This window comes from Piliocolobus tephrosceles, chromosome 6, assembly GCF_002776525.5.
Source record: "Piliocolobus tephrosceles isolate RC106 chromosome 6, ASM277652v3, whole genome shotgun sequence".
Lineage (NCBI taxonomy): Eukaryota > Metazoa > Chordata > Mammalia > Primates > Cercopithecidae > Piliocolobus > Piliocolobus tephrosceles.
The window spans coordinates 110,702,451-110,720,885 of record NC_045439.1 but is presented as its reverse complement, the minus strand read 5'-3'; the positions used below and the strand labels follow the sequence as shown (position 1 = coordinate 110,720,885).

The window sequence follows — 18,435 nt, the reverse complement described above, 5'->3', positions numbered from 1 at the left end:
ATCAATGGGTCTTCCTCATTATAAATAAATAAATACATACATGTGTTGTATGTATGTATATATATGTATGTATGTATCTGTAGAAAATTTTGAAGAATTAATGGCCAAAGTTTTAATAAAATGTCTCTCTAAACTTTTCACAACCCAATTTTTTTTCTAATAAATTAGTCACCTATTGAGAATAAGCTCCCTGTGATGTATAAGAGCGTGCTAAGAATGTATTTTTTTGTATCTTCTATATATTCATATTTTCTTTAACAGAAAATGAGAAGTAGTAAGTTTGATCTATGATTCTTCATCAACAATTGTCCCAAATTATGTTTCTTATATAATAAGCAAAATTTTCTTGAATCAATAATATGCAGGGAAAGGGACAGAGAAGTCATAAGTAGGAATAAATGTTGCTGGCTTCAGTGGCAGTAGGTTGGGCTAATGTCATCTCAGTATCAATGGCTTAAGGAAGGTGGAACATAAGTAATTTCTCCTCATCATTTATAAAACTGTGTGACAGGCTGGACATGGTGGCTCATGCCTGTAATCCCCACACTTTGGGAGGCTGAGGTGGGTGGATCACCTGAGGTTGGGAGTTCAAGACCAGCCTGACCAACATGGAGAAATCCCATCTCTACTAAAAATACAAAATTCGCTGGGTGTGGTGGTACATGCCTGTGATCCCAGCTACCTGGGAGGCTGAGGCAGGAGAATCGCTTGAACCTGGAAGCGGAGGTTGCAGTGAGCTGATATCGTGCCATTGCACTTCAGCCTGGGCAACAAGAGTGAAACTCCATCACACACACACACACACACACACGAAAGAAAAAAAAAGAAAAAACTGTGTGACAGAGATCAATAGTGAAACTTATTTAACCGAATGCAGATTAAATTAAAAACCAACATAATGAGATTATAAGCAAAATACCATCTGGAAAACTGCATAGAACCACAGGATGAAGTTCTGTGTCCCTGCATCTGGAAACAGTCTCCCACCACTGCTTCTTACTGTGCAGAGACTCAAATCCAATGCTGCTTTCACAGCCTGTGCTACCGTGAGGCCAGGGAAGGCCACGGAGAAGGCCACGGTTAGACTGCTGAGCCTACCTCCCCTCACCTTCACAGGGCAGTCTGTGAAAGGAAAAGCCAGAGTGCTTTGTAAAATCCTAGTATGTCCAGAAGGTGTAACAATTCAGTAGGTATTTAGCAGATTGGTCATCATAATTAAAGGGACTCCTTTGTACTTAAGGGTAAAAATCTACTTATGAGCAACAAATAGCTAAGTGTACACTTTATATCTTGATGAGTTTGTATCAGTTTATATCTACGTTTTTTTTTTTTTTTTTTTTTTTTTTGAAAGGGTTTTTTCCTTTTCCCCCGGGGGGGGTGTAGTGGGGTGTTCTTGGCTTTTTTCAAGCTCTGCCCAGGTTCAAGCTATTCTGCCCCAGCCTCCCAAGTAGCTGGAATTACAGGCGCGTGCCACCATGCTCAGCTAATTCTTGTATTTCTTTAGTAGAGACGGGGTTTCACCATGTTGGCCAGGCTGGTCTTGAACTCCCGACCTCAAGAGATCCACCCGTATCTCTTGCTGGGATTACAGGCATGAGCCACCATGCCCGGCCCACGTATTCATTTTAGGTACACATTACTTTCTACTAAACATGCTTACATCATGAAATTCCTTTCACTCTACAAAGATAGGAAGACTAGGGAATAAAACTGTGTCTTTCAGAACACTGATGAACTCAATCACAAAGTTAAGTGCTTTTTCCCAGTGTTCCTGGGTTACAGCTATATAAATATTCAGTTATTTTATACCTGATTCATAATTATATAGCAATTATATAGCACTCTCAGGCACATTTTAATTGAAACTTAACCACTGAATATTATTTGGTGATATCCCTGTTCTAATTCCTATTCTACATCCGCCATATACTCACAATAATTGATCAGGAACTCAATCTACCAGAAGTGAACTCCACAAAGAAAAGCAGATTTGCAGAGCTGGACAAAGATAGAAACATACAATGGCTGCCTGATATTTTGCCACCGGACTCACAATGGTAAGTCAAAGACCAATCACTGGCTTCGGCAGTAGCATATACACACTGACACAGTAAAATCAATTCTTTTCTTTGTACCATTAAGTCAGTTCTCCTGCTTTCTATCCAATAATTTTTTTCCCAGTTGGTCAGAGAGGAAGGAAAAAGGGATAAGCACAGTACAAACTCACTCACCTAAGCCACTGAGAGTATAGAGTAGGTCCTTGGTATCCAAGAAAATGGGCCCATTCTCCTGCTGCCCTTCTTCCTTGTAGTACAGCTTGTAGCCCTGAATAGCAGCCGTGTCCTCTACATCTTGCTGCCACCGCACAGAAATGGTGGTACAGTTCAGAGGCTCCAAATGCAACTCTGGAGACTTAGGGGCTAGTAAAATTCATCAGAAAATGTATGTATAAACAACCCAACATCCACATAAAGACACAGAATAGGGTAGTTCTCTCAGTTTTAAACAATTACCAAAAGGTTCAATCCAATAATTATACCATAACCTAACTTTCCAAATTTCACAATAATATTAAACTTTGAGATCAAAATTTAAAATATATAAAATACTATCTTAAAAAGACCAAGATATCTAAATAATAATGATATCTAGATATTTATTTTTTTTTTCAAAGGGGCAATAAATACTTTCTAATTTTGGCCATCCATTACTCCTCTGTGATATAGAGAACAGGCACTCTTGTCAGTCAATTAACAAGAAAACCAGTCATGTTACATTCCACATTAGTAAAACAGAAGAGTCTAGAATTTTGCAGTCCTACAGTCTTCCTACTGAACTAAGGATTTTAAAAATATATGGCAATAATATTAATTAGGCTTCTACGAATATCTTACTTTGGAAAGTCAGTTTGATTTGTACTGATCTGTCCACGAAAGATTTGCTAAGCAAACTAACAGCGCAACCAAAAAGTTTACACACAAATAAACTCTATGCAAAAGCAACCACTTAATAAAAAGTTTAATTTTGTTCAATTAAGTCCATCACCTACGGAATATTTTTATTTATAAAACAAAATTTAAAAAATATAAACATAATTTTGAGAAGAAAAACTTGATTCAAAAGTAAAAATACTGTATTATCTTTTCTCAACGGTCTTCAGAAATTCACCTTTCACGCTTGTAGCTTTGGGCGTCCTATGTGACGTCCATACTGATGACTCTCCCAGCCCCACTCTGGTGGCAGCAGTAATCCGAACCAGGTAGACACTGTCAGGTTTCAGGCCTTCCAAAAGGTACTCATGCGTGGTCCCTGGGAGCTCCAGAACTTGGATGGAATTCTCAGTACTTAGGCGGAAAGACAAGCGATACAGCACCACTTGGCCCCGCCGATATTTGGCAGGGATTGGCAGCCAGGAGATGAGAATATCAGTGGGACTTCGACTTGTCAAACTAATTTCAGGAGGTCTCAGGGGAACTAGTCATAGAAGAAAACAGGTTGTTTATGAATATTTAGAATCGAATTGCCACTTAGCACACCAGTAACTGCATTCTGCTAATTAGCGACATATAATAAAGAAGAGACACTTACAGCCCTAGCAGAGGTTTTCAGTGAAACAGAGAATAAACCAGAAAACAGAAGAAAAAATAACGAGGGAGGGTTAAGTGTGTGGAACAAAGAATATAAGATATTCTTCACTGTGGTTGTGACTGTTTTGTTGCTGTTTGGAATGAATATGAGAATGTTTGATATTCATACAAAATATGAGAATACTTCTCAAATAATTCCACCAAAGGGGCTTTGAAACAAGGGAGAGTGAATTATACAAGGGTGGGGAAGCCTAGGATTCTACAGTTATAACCGAGCAAATCATATTTTGAAGTGTAAGAGTTGCATCTTAAAAATTAATGTGAATTTTATATTCCTAATTACAACATATGTTGTTTAATATAAAAACAGTTTTTCCTCCAAACATTTTAATAACACTGGCATTTCAGGAAAATGAGTCAAATACAGTGACAGGTGGTCTAATACTAAGAGTTCAGATGGGTTCTAGAGTTAGCTTCTCTGTGTCTGAATCCTTGTTCTACCATGTATGACTCTGTGATCTTGGTCAAATTAACTTCTCTGTATCCGGGTTTCTTCAGACACAAAAAGAAGAAAATAATAATAGCTCCTTTTACAGCGTTTCCCTGCTATACTAAGACTCACTTTCTTCAAAGATATAGAGGGAGAACAGACCTCACAAACCAAAAAAAAAAAAAAGTCTATCTTTATTAGCCTGCTTTTCACCTTAGACATGCATAACAGAGGTTAATAGTAACCAGGTAACTAGAGATGTCATATATACTGCAGCTCACTCTGAAGTGGAATAGGCTCTTAAATTAAAACTAAAATTTGGATTCAGTATCCACACAAGTGAACCTTTTTTCATGTAGTCTAAGTCTGATTTTATAAACACCCAAATAAGTGGCATTATAAAGATATAGTAAGAGATCTGGGACTAAATGAACAAAAAGGAGATTTGGGGATTATTTACACAAAAACATTTTAAAAACTAAGAGCAGATCATTACTTGAGGATAAAACATTTGCTAAGGGAGAACAGTATGATTAAGCATATATTAAATAATTCCCTTTCACATTGCAGGATACTAAAAAAGGTCTTCTAGAGACTCTGGAAAGACAGATCCCTCCTTTTACAATATGATATAAAGACTGAGAGGAGGAGAATCAGTTCTCTAGGGCTATCTTAATGGATGAAATTTCCCACCATTATAAGAATAATATGAAGGTCTGGTGTTCCGTAAAAGAACTACAACTCAATTTTCAACTCATGGTTAGGAAACAAGTTGAACAAGTAGCATTTTCCCCCTTAAGGAGTATAAGCATACTGTATTTAATCAACAGGTACTAAGTGCTAAGAATTTTTTGACAGGTGACAAGTTGTATAAAGTCCAAGTTTTAGAAGTCCAGTACCTTTGGCCCTCAGTCACTACACACACTCAATATGTAACGGTCATTACAGTTATTCATGCCTAGAAAAGCTCACATTTTGTTCTATTCAGTACAAAAAAGTTTGCAACATATTTACAAGTTAAACTAGGAATCTTTGAAGAAATACAATGGGAATGTAAGAATTTTATTATTGAATTTTATATTCTGAAAGTGCTCTTTATCCTTACCATGCTATGAGATTTTGAATGGCAAATTTAACATACCTGTTTTTTAACCAAAAAGAATTTATTTTCTTTAAAACACATTTATTCACTGAAATTGACAAAAACATATGAACATTCATAATGAAATGATCTAGAATCATGTTTTCTTACCATCCTCTAGAGTATTCTGTGTCACGTGGTCCGACATCTGGCTGGCTCCCATTGGCATATACGCTACAATGTAGAAAGTATAATTGCTGGCAGGCTCTAAGTCATCAATAATATAATGAGTTGTGTCATTTCCGATGACTACTTGATACTCTTCATTATTTAAACCTAAATTAAAGAATCCATGCTTTAAAATGACAGATACTCAAAATAAAATAAACAAGACCATTTTCCTGCACTGTGAAACACTGGTCCTTGGGTCTAATCTCAATCTCTTCCACGCCCCTTTACAAAATGTGAACAGGAAGGTCTTTATTTTCTAAAAGTAACCATATTTTGCTACAAATTTCTAGAGGACTTTTTTTCCTGAATAAATCAAACTGAAAAGAATTAATCTTCTCTAAACTTCATTTACCATCTAGTCAAAACCCATAGCAGAGACAATGTACAGTAGCAACATAACAGAGCTTAACACAACAGAATACTGTAATCCATAACTGTAAACTTGACTTGCTTCAACTCATGGTGTTTTTTTGTTTTTTTGTTTTTTTCCTTTTAAACATAAATGGAGAGACAGTAGAGAATGCAAGGGCTCCACTCTTTAGAAAAACAAACCAAACCAAAAGTTGTCCTGCAAAAGAGCTCATTTTGCCCCTCGAGATTCTATTACATTTGACTGACATAAGTTGTTCTTTTATTTATAATACTGAGGGCAAAAAAACTGGGAGTCACAGAATGTGCCTTAAAATGCTTTCTCCCACAGTGAGTTGTTTTTTTTTTTTTTAAGAGAAAGTCTCAGCAACTCTTAATCAAATATGCATGGCAAGGTATAGAAGAGGATTTGTCTTTGTAGGATTTAATTCCTACAGAGCAAACCTGTAAAGTGGAACAAGAGCATTGGCAGCCACTGTGCTTTGCTAACAATTCACAGTAAACGCATGTCAACTTAATCAAATCTCTCTAAAGACGGAGTCCTTTCTCCCCACACTGGATTTACAAACAAAACAGAAGCCAAATTCCAGTATTAAGTTTTCCCACATTTCTGAATTAACTTGATAGCATTTTAATTAGACAAGATTACAGGCATTTCACAACAGACTGGCTAATGGCTTGTTAATTAGGAGCTGCATAGTACGATTTCTGACCTACCAAACAAGGTCCTTGAGTTCGAATTAAAAAGCCTTGTTCCGTTCCTGAATAGACCACTGAGCCGCATGTGGAGGCTCTAATGAAACAACCATAATAGGGAACAAGAGTGGTCCCCACCAAAACCAGCATTCCTTTTACCTTCATAAATCACTAAAAAGGGAATTAACATACTCCAGCATGCTCAGTTATCAGACTTTCATTCTTCTTGCTTCCATGACCCCTGATTTACATTCAAAATATTCCTTTTCAAAACCCTACTTCAAAGTACAAAAAACAAATAGCAGCAGCAACAACAAACCACCTGTTTCTATGGATAATTTTATTATATCCCCATCCTTAGGTGTTTGAATTTGTTTTTAACGTATATTCCATAAAAGCTAAGCTGTTTAAGCATAGAACTGAAATTTCTAAGCCTTTACCATGGTTTCCATGAAAAATCAATAGAGAAATTTCTAGGATTTATCAGTAGTTTCTCTTTTTCCTCTAAGATATTTGCTGAAAGTAAAATACAAGAAAAATTTTTAAATCTCCAAAATAGAACCAATAATTCTGAATAAAAATTTTAAGATACATTTGATTTCTACTTTTATATGATGAGATAGGAGTAAAGAATGTCCTGTTCAATTTTCAGAGGGTTCTATGTGATTTCAGAAAACATTCATAATATACAAAATATTTAAAATATACAAAATCAAAAATATGGGGAATTTGACAATGTTTACTTTCTCCCTTAAAAATAATAAAAAATATACATAGTTTATTATTTTACTCAAGTCACACCACTATGACTAATGTAACTGCATACTTAAATTGGAATATTAAGTCTCAGTTAAGGAATTTATGCCTTGTCTGGAAAGAAATTCATAAGTATACCACTTTGTAACTTCTAAGCAGGCAGTGATGCTTTGTATTAGCTGGTAACTGTTTCTAAACAGAAAAATCTTCAACTATACTTACATATACAAAGTACACAACAACATGAAATTTAGAAAACAATAAATACAAAGATGATAGATTATTTTATTAAAGAAGATAAATGCCACAGAATTTCAAAAATATTTTGTGGATTATGTAAGGCATTATTCGTACTGAAAACAAATCCTTGATAGCAAGGAGTACTTAAAAATAAGCACTCCTAATATTACTTACCTTCTGCTTTCATGTAATGAACAGAATAGGCGATGACTTTGTCTGAATTATAAAGTGGCCTCTCCCAAGCTAAAAGAATGGCTGAGCTTGACATGGTTTCAGCATGTACATTATAGGGAGCACTGGGTCTGTCTTCTGACATCACTACAGTCAGTCTGGCTCTAGATAAAATAGATCCTTGGCTATTCTCAGCCATGCACTGATAAATAGCATCATCTTCAGGAATAATCTGGTTAATTACCAATTTACTGGGGAAAGAAAAAAAATTATTTCCATGAAAAGTTCTAAGAACGAATTCAAACTAAAGTTTAGCTATTGCTAAATATACTCTCATTTTATTTTATTTAAAAATTCAAATTAAAATCAAGCATTTGTAGAACCCTGCAGTAACTACGTGGAATCCTGAAGACTTTTTGGTGTGTTTTTGTTTTTGTCATTTTCTTTTTTGTGGTTGTTGTTTTAAAGAGACGGGGTCTCACTCTGTAAACCAGGCTGAAGTGCAGTGTCACAGTCACAGCTCACTACAGCCCCAAATTCCTGGGCTCAAATAATCCTTTCACCTTCTTGACTCATCCTCCTGAGTAGCTGGGACTCCGGACATGTGTAATTTTTAAATTTTGTAATTTTTGTGTACAGACAAGGTCTCACTATGTTGCCCAGGTTGGTCTTAAAACTCCTCGGCTCAAGTGATCTTCCCACCTTGGCCTCCCAAAGCACTGGGATTACTGGCAAAAGCCACCATGCCTGGCTTATATAGTCTCATTTCAGATGATAAAAGTTACTGACCTCCCAAAATAAACTATGTAATCTGTCCCAGTGAAAAATATTCTACATTAATTACTTCAAATTACTCATTTTTGAGTCTGCATTAGAATTTGTGATATTCAAATGCTCTTTGCTTTAGGTAACAACTTATTTTTTTAAATGTGGCTCTTATTAATAATTTATATTACTTGAATAGCATCTAATTTACAGAATATTTTAATGTGCACATAAAATTCAGGTCAACAAAAATGTTTTAAGTTTAGTTCAACACAAATGAGAATGTTACAATAATTTGTATTTATGCTAATAAAAATGAATTCTTAAAATCATTAACTATGGAGAAATTATTAGAGAATTATTTCTTCTAATTTTCTCATTGTTTGGAAGAAGGAACTAAGACCCCAAAGAGCTAATATGCTTTCTTGCGGTAACTTAACTAGTGGTTTAACAGCACAAGAACCCTGGAGTTTGGCGAACTGTGTAACATTCATTTTATTATCACCTACCACTTTCATGATCCATGTATAAAATACCCATGAGTATTTAGTATAGCACATGTATGACATGCTAATGTTATAAATCTTAATTTCTTAGTTTAGTTTCATTTTGTTAATAACTATCAAGATAATTTAGGTATTTGATATAATTATAACCATTTCACATAAAAATTACGAAAGCCATTATGTCATATATAAAATGGTAGCATAGTGACACAGCCTACCTGTTGTACATTTTAATTCTACCATTTGAATGTATCTTCCTTCCATTTTTCAACCATGACATCTTGGGAGAGGGGATTCCTTCTGCCTGACACACAAATCGAGCAGTGCCAGCTCGAGGCCTTGTTAAACTTTCTGGCCATTCAACAAATGAAGGAGGAGCTATTTTTAAAGAAAAAAACGAAATATTTCTGTGATCCTAATAGGAACGATGTAAAGAGTCAAGGAAGAAAACAGTAAATGAAACAAGTCCCATTCCTGAAGATGGCTGACACGCTGAGCTCCTATCTACATCTTCATACATCACTCCAGGTGCCTTTTCTCAGCACTGCTCAGTGTTCACTTTTTCCACGATTTCCCTATTCAGAGCATCTATAAAGACACATTTAAAATATACGTACCTATCATCCTTCTTAACTAACAACAACATATTGCCACTTGCGAATGCAGTGCAAGTGGCTATAAGCAAGAGATTAAAATTTTAAATTGGCAAATAGGTACATGGATATGTGTGTAGGTGTGATGGAGATAGAAGGGAAGCTTAAAGAAGAAGAAACATAATGGTATGCACATAAACAGAATGGTGACCTCAGAATGATTCTACAGTTATATTTTAACATAAATATTTATTTTTTTTCCTGAAATTCATCATTGGATTACAATACTTCATATCAATGCTACAAAGCTCAAGAAAGACAGAAGTAAGCTATGAATGAGATAAAATGGCAAACGTTAAAATGTAAAATTCCCCTGATTGCAGAATGAAAGGAACATACCTAATACAGTTAAAGTTGCCATAGCAACTGTAAAGTTGCGAGTGCCAGGGGTAGTGGCCCGACAAACATATACTCCAGCATGTTGTAGCCTGACATCAGATATCATGAGATTACCATTTCCAAGTACCCGAGTATTAAAGACATCAATGGATTTGTGATCTATTTCAAGGAGAATACTTCAGTTAAAACAATGTAACAGATAATCCGAAATTATGTCAAAAGACCACTATCCAAGCAATCAATCATGGAAAGTATAAAATTAAGTATAAAATTCTCTATGTTAAGACCTTTTCTCTATACACTGAAAAGGCAAAAAATTAAGACATTCAATAGCCAAACTTGTGTTTTGGTATATAAAATAAACATCTTACAAATTTCATTAGAATGAACAAAAGTTGAGGAAAAGACTTTTTGTTTTGTTTTTCCTGAGAAGTCTTACCAAGGCGGCTCCAAGAAATGATTGGTTTGGGATTTCCTGTGGCCATGCATTCCAAAACTACAGTCTGATGAAGAGACGCTGTTACGTTCTGAGGACCTGCTATAATTGTTGGTGTGTGGAAGGATTTAGACTCCTTAGCTTTGGGGAGGAAAAGACAGAATACAAAAAATAAATTATAAATAAGATATAATAAGTGAAATTAGTAGGACATTTATCCTTATCACTCACTTTTTTTTTTTTTTTTTGAGGTGGAGTTTCACTCTTGTTGCCCAGGCTGGAGTGCAATGGCACGATCTCGGCTCACCACAACCTCCGCCTCCCAGGTTCAAGCAATTCTCCTGCCTCAGCCTCCCTAGTAGCTGGGATTATAGGCATGTGCCACCAGGCCCAGCTAATTTTGTATTTTTAGTAGAGACGGGGTTTCTCCATGTTGGTCAGGCTGGTCTCGAACTCCCGACCTCAGGTGATCCACCCGCCTCGGCCTCCCAAAGTGCTGGGATTACAGGCGTGAGCCACTGTGCCCGGCCTTTATCACTCACTTTTCTTTTTTTAAAACAACTTTATTGAGATATAACTCACATACGATACAATTCATCCATTTGAAGTATATAATTTAGTGGTTTTTTAGAGTTTTCAGAGTTGTACAACTACCACCACAATTAATTTTAGAACATTTTTATCACTCTCCAAAACAATCCCAAACCCATTAGCAGTCACTCCCAATCTCTTCTTCTCTCCACAGCCTAGTAACCACTAATCTACTTTTAGTCTCTCTGGATTTGCCTATTCTAGACATTTCATATAAATGGAACCATATATTATGTGGTCTTTTGTGAATGGCTTCTTTTCACTTAGCATAATGTTTTCAAGGTTCACCCACGTTGTTACATGTATAAGTACTTCATTCCTTTTTATCGAGCAATATATATCATTGTATAGATAGAACACATTTTATTTATCCATCAGTTGATGGACATTTAGGTTATTTTCCATATCATTACTTTTAATTGAGGTTCAACCATTCACTTATTTATATAATTTAATTATCTAAAATTTATCTACCTAAAACTAAAGCATAGCATTAAATACATAACTTCAGCCTCTTAACGTTTTTCAAAATTTCTTCTTTTACAGCCTTAAAGGATCTGTTAGAAACCAGTATCTCTTGTGAAGAGTAAACACTTATGTGAAGTTCAACAATGTCTTTAGTCCAGGTCTTCTTCCACTATATTTAAATAAACTTAACCTTTAAAATAAAAACTATCATCTATTGCATTTTAAGGAAATATCTATTTCTTTATAAGCATCTCTCTAGTTTCCCTTCTACGTATATTAATGTATGGTAAAATACATAAAATTGTGTTCACTTAATATTAACAATGATAATTTTTGCATTGAGACTGAGGATATTTTTTAACTTTTCTTTTGGTATTTTAAAAAATTGTTTAATATAGAAGTTTTATATTTTCTATTTTCATAAACATTACTTTTTATAAAATGCACGTATCATTTTTACAAACACAAATTATGGTATTTCTTTAAATGACAAGCAAAATAATACAACTAGAAACAAACATATCTTTTTCCACAATAGGCAATTCTGGTAGAAATGGATGACTGTTATTCCCTTTTTTGTTCCTTCTGTATTTTACACCTTTTAAAACAAAAGTGAAATAGAGCCAGCCCTCAGTATCTGCGGGTTGTACATCTGTAAATTCAACCAATTCCAGGTTGAAAATATTTTTTTAAATAAAAAATAAAAACATACACATTTAAAAATATAACAATGATTTATACAGAATTTACATGATTAGGTATTATAAGTAATCTAGAGATGATTTAAAGTATAAAGGAGGGTGTTTAGCCATGCCATTTTCAGTAATGGACCTGAGCATCAGTGAATTTTGGTATTGAATAGAATACCAAAGACTGAACATTTGTTAATCTTTCTTAAGATTGAATACTTCTTATAACATAGAAAACTGGCCTATGAGAGTTGCTTAATAACTGAAAATAACCCATTTCCAAATAGATTATAATAATTTAAATGAAATTCTACTTTATAGCACATTATTACAGCAGAGGAGAAAAAGTAGTAACTGTGCCAACAAAACATCATAAAAATGGAAAAAGCCACTCTGCACGGTAGGTACCTGGAATCACAGTTAGCGAGGCCTCCATACTTTTGCGTCGGTGGGCCACAGTGGCAGCAACACAACGATAATTTCCAGAATCCCTTTGGCTGACATCATAGATCTGCAATACTCCTGTTGGTAGGGCAGTTATCCTGTTATGAGAGAAAGATAACTAAACTTTTTGTAGATTATTTTATTTTATTCTATTCTATTTTATTTTTTAGAACGAGTTTCGCTCTTGTTGCCCTGGCTGGAGTGCAATGGCGTGATCTCAGCTCACTGGAACCTCTGTCTCCAGGGTTCAAGTGATTCTCCTGCTTCAGCCTACCAAGTAGCTGGGATTATAGGCACTCCACCATGCCCGGCTAATTTTTGTATTTTTAGTAGAGACAGGGCTTCACCATGATGACCAGGCTGGTCTTGAATTTCTGACCTCAAGTGATCTGCCCGCCTCGGCCTCCCAAAGTGCTGGAATTACAGGCATGAGCCACCGTGCTGGGCCTAGATTTTATGTTTTATTTAACATATTCTGTGATAGGAATTAATACACTCAACCTTTTCACAGTGCTAGAAGCAATACTTTAAAGACCTTTAGCTTGATTCTCTTGTTTTCATTTGGGTCACTAAAGCTCTCTAAAATATAAACAATCCAGCATGATATGGTTTGTGCCATCTATCAGTCGAATTTTACAGAGTCTCATTTGACATTCTAGCATAGATTTAGCTAATTGGTGGCCCAGAGTTTAGTGTAATTTTTTTCAAATTCCTGAATTTTTTACCTATTAATATCCACATATTGTCCAAGACATATGTAGATATGCTCTTTTTTTTGTTTTCTAATAAAGCACTTCCATGAATAACTTATTCCATCTTAGTGCTTTACCATGTTAGCAAATGTTTGCCTACTCAAGAGCAGGGCAGGAATCAAATTTTTTGGAGTTGCTATCAAGTTCTTGATTTTTAAATCCCAACCACCCTCAGAACACTAGATGTGTGCATGTGCGCGTGCACGCATTTGTAGTGAAGAGGGGGTTGGGAAGTGGAAGGCAGAGACAGGAGTGGGCAGCTACCAGGGCATACATGAAAGACCCTTACACCAGCACTGCCCTTTCCAGAAATAAGAGCGTCATTTGGTTTCCTAAAACCTTGGGCTGCAGTCCACATACTCATGGTTAGAACAGATGGTTGAGGAAAATATCAAGGCAGTAGGATAATCTATTTAAATTCTGATCTAAACCAGGGACCATACCCCATGTGTCAGAGACTGATGATCTAATTCTCTGGCTAAGTTTGAAATGTCTTAAGCAATCAGTTATTACTGCCTAAATAAAAATGAGGCCTATAATGGTGTTTCTCCCTATATAATCTCATATGGTCTTCATGACTCCCATATCTTCTCCAAAGACAAAATCTACATCTACCTGTCCACAGTCATAGGTAGAGCTGTCCGATTGAACTCCCATGTTATGACTGCAGGAGGGTTGGATGAAATCTTGCATGCAAATCGAGCAACTCCACCTTCATGGACCTCAGTGGAAATTGGCTGAACTTCAAATGCAGAAATAGCTATAAGATAAAGTTTGAGAAACTCAGAATAAGTGCATGAAAATAACACTTACAAGTAACATTACACTAGATATTACTTATTAGACTTGAACACTTGCTTGGATAAGACCAACCTAACTTAACCAGTATGAAGATAATTTAGTGAATAATTTTGGAAAAAACACTGGGCAGCTGCCCAATTTATGGAGTCTGGTCTTTCCCAGAATTAAATTCTAAACAGGTTCATGAGAAACTTATCTATTTGGAGACAAAAATGATATGAAACAAAAATAAACAATGGTATATAATTACATACTAAACTGTGTGATACAAACTTCAAATACTATCATATATCAGAGGAGAGGGAAACATATAAATTCAAACTAATCAGGTAAAAACCATTTACAGGAACTGGTTTTGAATTAGCTTTTGAAGAATCCACTGGATTTAGATGGGGGTGGTGGTCGAAGAGAACAGAACATTCCAAATGAAAAGAATAACATGAAGACAAGCACAGAGGTAAGAAATGCAAAGCTTGCATTCACAGGATTGTGAGAAAACAGCCAGGACTACTGCAAAATATTTCAGATTAAGAGTTTATGGGAAGGCCAGGTGCAGTGGCTCAAGCCTGTAATCCCAGCACTTTGGGAGGCCGAGACGGGCGGATCATGAGGTCAGGAGATCGAGACCATCCTGGCTAACACGGTGAAACCCCGTCTCTACTAAAAAAATACAAAAATCTAGCCGGGCGAGGTGGCGGGCGCCTACAGTCCCAGCTACTCGGGAGGCTGAGGCAGGAGAATGGCGTGAACCCGGGAGGCGGAGCTTGCTTGCAGTGAGCTGAGATCTGGCCACTGCATTCCAGCCTGGGTGACAGAGCAAGACTTCGTCTCCAAAAAAAAAAAAAAAAAAAAAAAGAGTTTATGGGAAAGCTGAAGGAGATTACAGATAAAACAGATTTATATCATGGTACAAATTAAGGCATCACTGAAGATTTCTGAGAAAAGGCATGTCCTGGTATTAGCAATGTGTGGGAAAAATTAATCAGGATGGATAGAAAAAAGGTGTCTCAAGTCAAAAGTCCAATAGGCTATTAAATAGGGATTACAGAACTGGGTGGTGGCAGTGGGAATGGGGACAGTCTAGCGTTATCTTGAAACAAAGTCTTGGTTCTTACGCCACAGACACATCACTCTGTATCTGGAATCAGATGAAGTTGGTATCGAAGGAGCAAGATGAGAAAGGAAAGAGAGAAGCCCAAGGGTGCATCTGAAACAAAAGGTGGAGAAACTCAAGAGACTACTTTTAGGCTCATGTATTTCCAAAGCAGAAATCAATCCTGAAGTGTTAGTATTTTCTAGAGATAATTATTCTTTGCAATTCTAGGCAGGCCTCCAGGAAGTGGTCTTCAGTGTCCATGATCATATTTTGAAGGAGTGTAAACTCCAGGTTTCCCTTCCCTCTACTAAGTCTTCCAAGATACAAAGAAAGGGCCACAACTATAATCTTACTCCTCCCCTCCCCAGACTATAGTTCAAAGAAAAATTTGTTTGAACTTTATTATTTATAAATAAAATGAGAAGTTATGAAGAAGAGAGGTAACAAGGCTAGATGAACTTATGCTTCATTGGGTTAGAAAGGGTAAAAGGTCATAGAAGGCTAACAAATTCTGCCTTGCACTTGAACTCATCTGTCGGTAGAAAGATCACAGGCCTTTACAAGTATACGACAAGGCCAGCAAATCATGGTGAAAATATTCTTAGGACGATGGACTTCCAAAAAGGGTGGAGTGGGGGTAAAGTAATACCTTATTTGTGTATGAAACAAAAATTTGTTTCAAACTGCTATTGTCAGTGGATCCTAAAAGTCAGAACTATTTGCATAATAACTTTCACTCTCTTTTCTCTCGAATATACGGTATTTTTCAGGAGTTATGTAATGCACGATATTGCGATAGACCGAATGTTGAAGCAGACACATAAGAAAACCCAGCTGTCTTCTATTAAGCTAACTAAAGAGATTTGCACAAATGTAAAGAAATTCTGCTCCTCTGGCTATTTTTTTCCTCTGGAAAATAGTTATATTAATATGTGATGCATAAACTTTTTCATTCTAAAATGAATTAACGATTTTTCTCAGTTTTAATTTCTAATAGTGTCAATAGATGTAAACTACATAAATACAAGTTATTTCAGCTTTAAGAGTGAGACTTTTCAGTTGCAGAACCACTCTTCCAGAATATCAAACTCTAAAAATTGATACCATGAATCTATGTTGCTGATCAATTAATTAGTCCCTGTAAAACTCAAGCCCCACACTCAACCACTTACAATGGTGTTTCACTAACACTGAGCTACTTTTCATTGCTTCTGTAATCACTTGCTAGGATGTTTACCTGCAAACATTTTAATTTTGGATCTAAACCTATGGACCATCCACTGCTGTTTATCTACTAAATAATTAGGAAACAGATGGCTAGATTCACCTTAAAAATATCAGCTTCACATTCAGGCAGAACAACCTGATTTCTCAATAATGAGGTAAGCTTGTCTTTTTATAGTTAAACTACGTTGAATACATTTATCTTGGGGGGAATTAGGACCTACATTTCCATAAATGTAATGCTTGCTTTATGAAATATAAAGCACTCTTGTCGATCCCATATTTACCTTTTCCTTGTGTGAGGGGTGACCATTAGTTCTAGCTGTCACTGACAATCCAGTCCATACTCAATTGACAGACTTCAAAATGGGAATTTTACTTTACTGTTTCTCAGCCTCTACCTCCCCAGACTGAAATATCTTATTTAGTTTAACTTTTCTTTACAAAGCAAAAGCTCCCCCAGGCCTGTCCACTTTAACAATTTCTTCTTCCATTACCCCACAATGAATTAATTATTTAATCAAGATGTTTTATCTCATTTATTCCTCTCTCATATCTGACTTCTCTTCATCCCTAACAGTCCTCTGTTCAATTCAGGTCCTTATCATATCCTGTCTGGATGTCTTTCTGAAGCCTCTTAGCTGGTATCTCCCCTGCCAGCTACATCACCCTCCAGAGTGATCATCATAAACCATGACTCTGTGTTGCTGATGAATTAATTAGTCCCCGTAAAACGTTAGCTTCATATGCAACCACTTACAATGATGTTTCACTAACACCCAGCTAGTTATAATTCACTAAATACACCATGATATTTCACACCTCTAAGGTATATATGAACATTTCCTTCTCTTGCTAACAACATTGGTCCCTTGTCCACCTGATGAAATCCTATCATCCTTTAAAGCCTGGTTCACTTATCCCATCCTTTGGGAAGTGGTTTCTGACCCTTTTCTCTGCTACCTCTGTACACTGCAGACCTTCACTGCTGCCTTTATCTCACATTATAATCACTTATTTACAAGTCTTCCTCCCCTTCTACATTACAAGCTCACTGAGGGGCAGCAGCGGCTCATGTTCTTTGCAGGATACTGTAAGACAGTAAACGGTGCAGATTTGGCACTAAAAAAAAATACTTTCTGAATTGAACTAGTATTATTTAGAATTTTCTCCAATTCTATTAGGTCTTTAAGCACAATAACTAGAATTGTAGGGAGTTTCTTGGGTACAAATACCAAGACAGGTGAGAAGAAAATAGTGCTTTTTATTATTTTTTTGTTTGCCACAATTCCAAACAATGCCCAGTATTTTACTGGCATTGTTTTTAGAGACAAAAGTTTGTCCCTCCCATATCAAAGGACTTTTGTAAAGATTAAACAAGCCAATAAACAAACAAGACTGAAAACTTTTTATAAATGTGATTATTGAGAATCAAAATGATCACTTTGTTGCCTTGTGTTATTTCCTTCCAGCCACATAGGCAACTGAGTGTTGTTTTTTTTACTCTGAACCTAACCAATCAAACAGTATGCCTGGGCACCACTGCCTTTTCCTTAAGCAGTTCCCCTTTTTTCTCAAATGGATAAATACATGAAATCCCTAAGATTTTTTATTACAACAATTGAGGTAACCTTGTACTTTAGGCCTAGTGGACTGGAACTCTGCAGTCACAAAATTCTGAGAACTGAAACATAAATAGGTTTACCCTTGAAAACTCTGGTTTTCAGAAAGGTTTGAAAGCAAGTATAAAGGTATATATTTTTTAATCCTCACAAACACCTTTATATTTAAAATATCTAACTTTTTGATATCTTTTGAAAATTCAATCCATTGGCAAAATAGTTTCGTGGAGAAAATACCAAGCCAGATACTGCTTAGGACTCTTGTCGGTTACCTCTGAGACTGAAAGAATGACGCAACCATGAATCAACAATGAAAGTAAATTCCCTTTTTTCTGTTTGTAATCCCTCCATCTGGACACCAATCCCAATCTCTTCCCTCCCCTCTGGGATCTCTCTCTCCCCTGCATATTCAAACTCTTCTCCTAGCT

General features: G+C 36.0%; 1 protein-coding gene across 1 annotated transcript in view; it reads right to left on the bottom strand.

Annotated features, from left to right (window-relative positions):
* The window catches only part of PRTG (protogenin), a 125,291-nt gene that overhangs the window by 51,776 nt on the left and 55,080 nt on the right, over window positions 1-18,435 (bottom strand). Inside the window, exons 3-11 of the mRNA XM_026455059.1 lie at window positions 13,880-14,024; window positions 12,477-12,610; window positions 10,324-10,461; window positions 9,885-10,043; window positions 9,111-9,270; window positions 7,625-7,872; window positions 5,330-5,494; window positions 3,169-3,474; window positions 2,232-2,420 (exon numbers count right to left, since the gene is read on the bottom strand). Of these exons, the coding sequence (XP_026310844.1) occupies window positions 2,232-2,420; window positions 3,169-3,474; window positions 5,330-5,494; window positions 7,625-7,872; window positions 9,111-9,270; window positions 9,885-10,043; window positions 10,324-10,461; window positions 12,477-12,610; window positions 13,880-14,024 (1,644 nt within the window). The remainder of the gene's footprint in view (window positions 1-2,231; window positions 2,421-3,168; window positions 3,475-5,329; window positions 5,495-7,624; window positions 7,873-9,110; window positions 9,271-9,884; window positions 10,044-10,323; window positions 10,462-12,476; window positions 12,611-13,879; window positions 14,025-18,435) is intronic.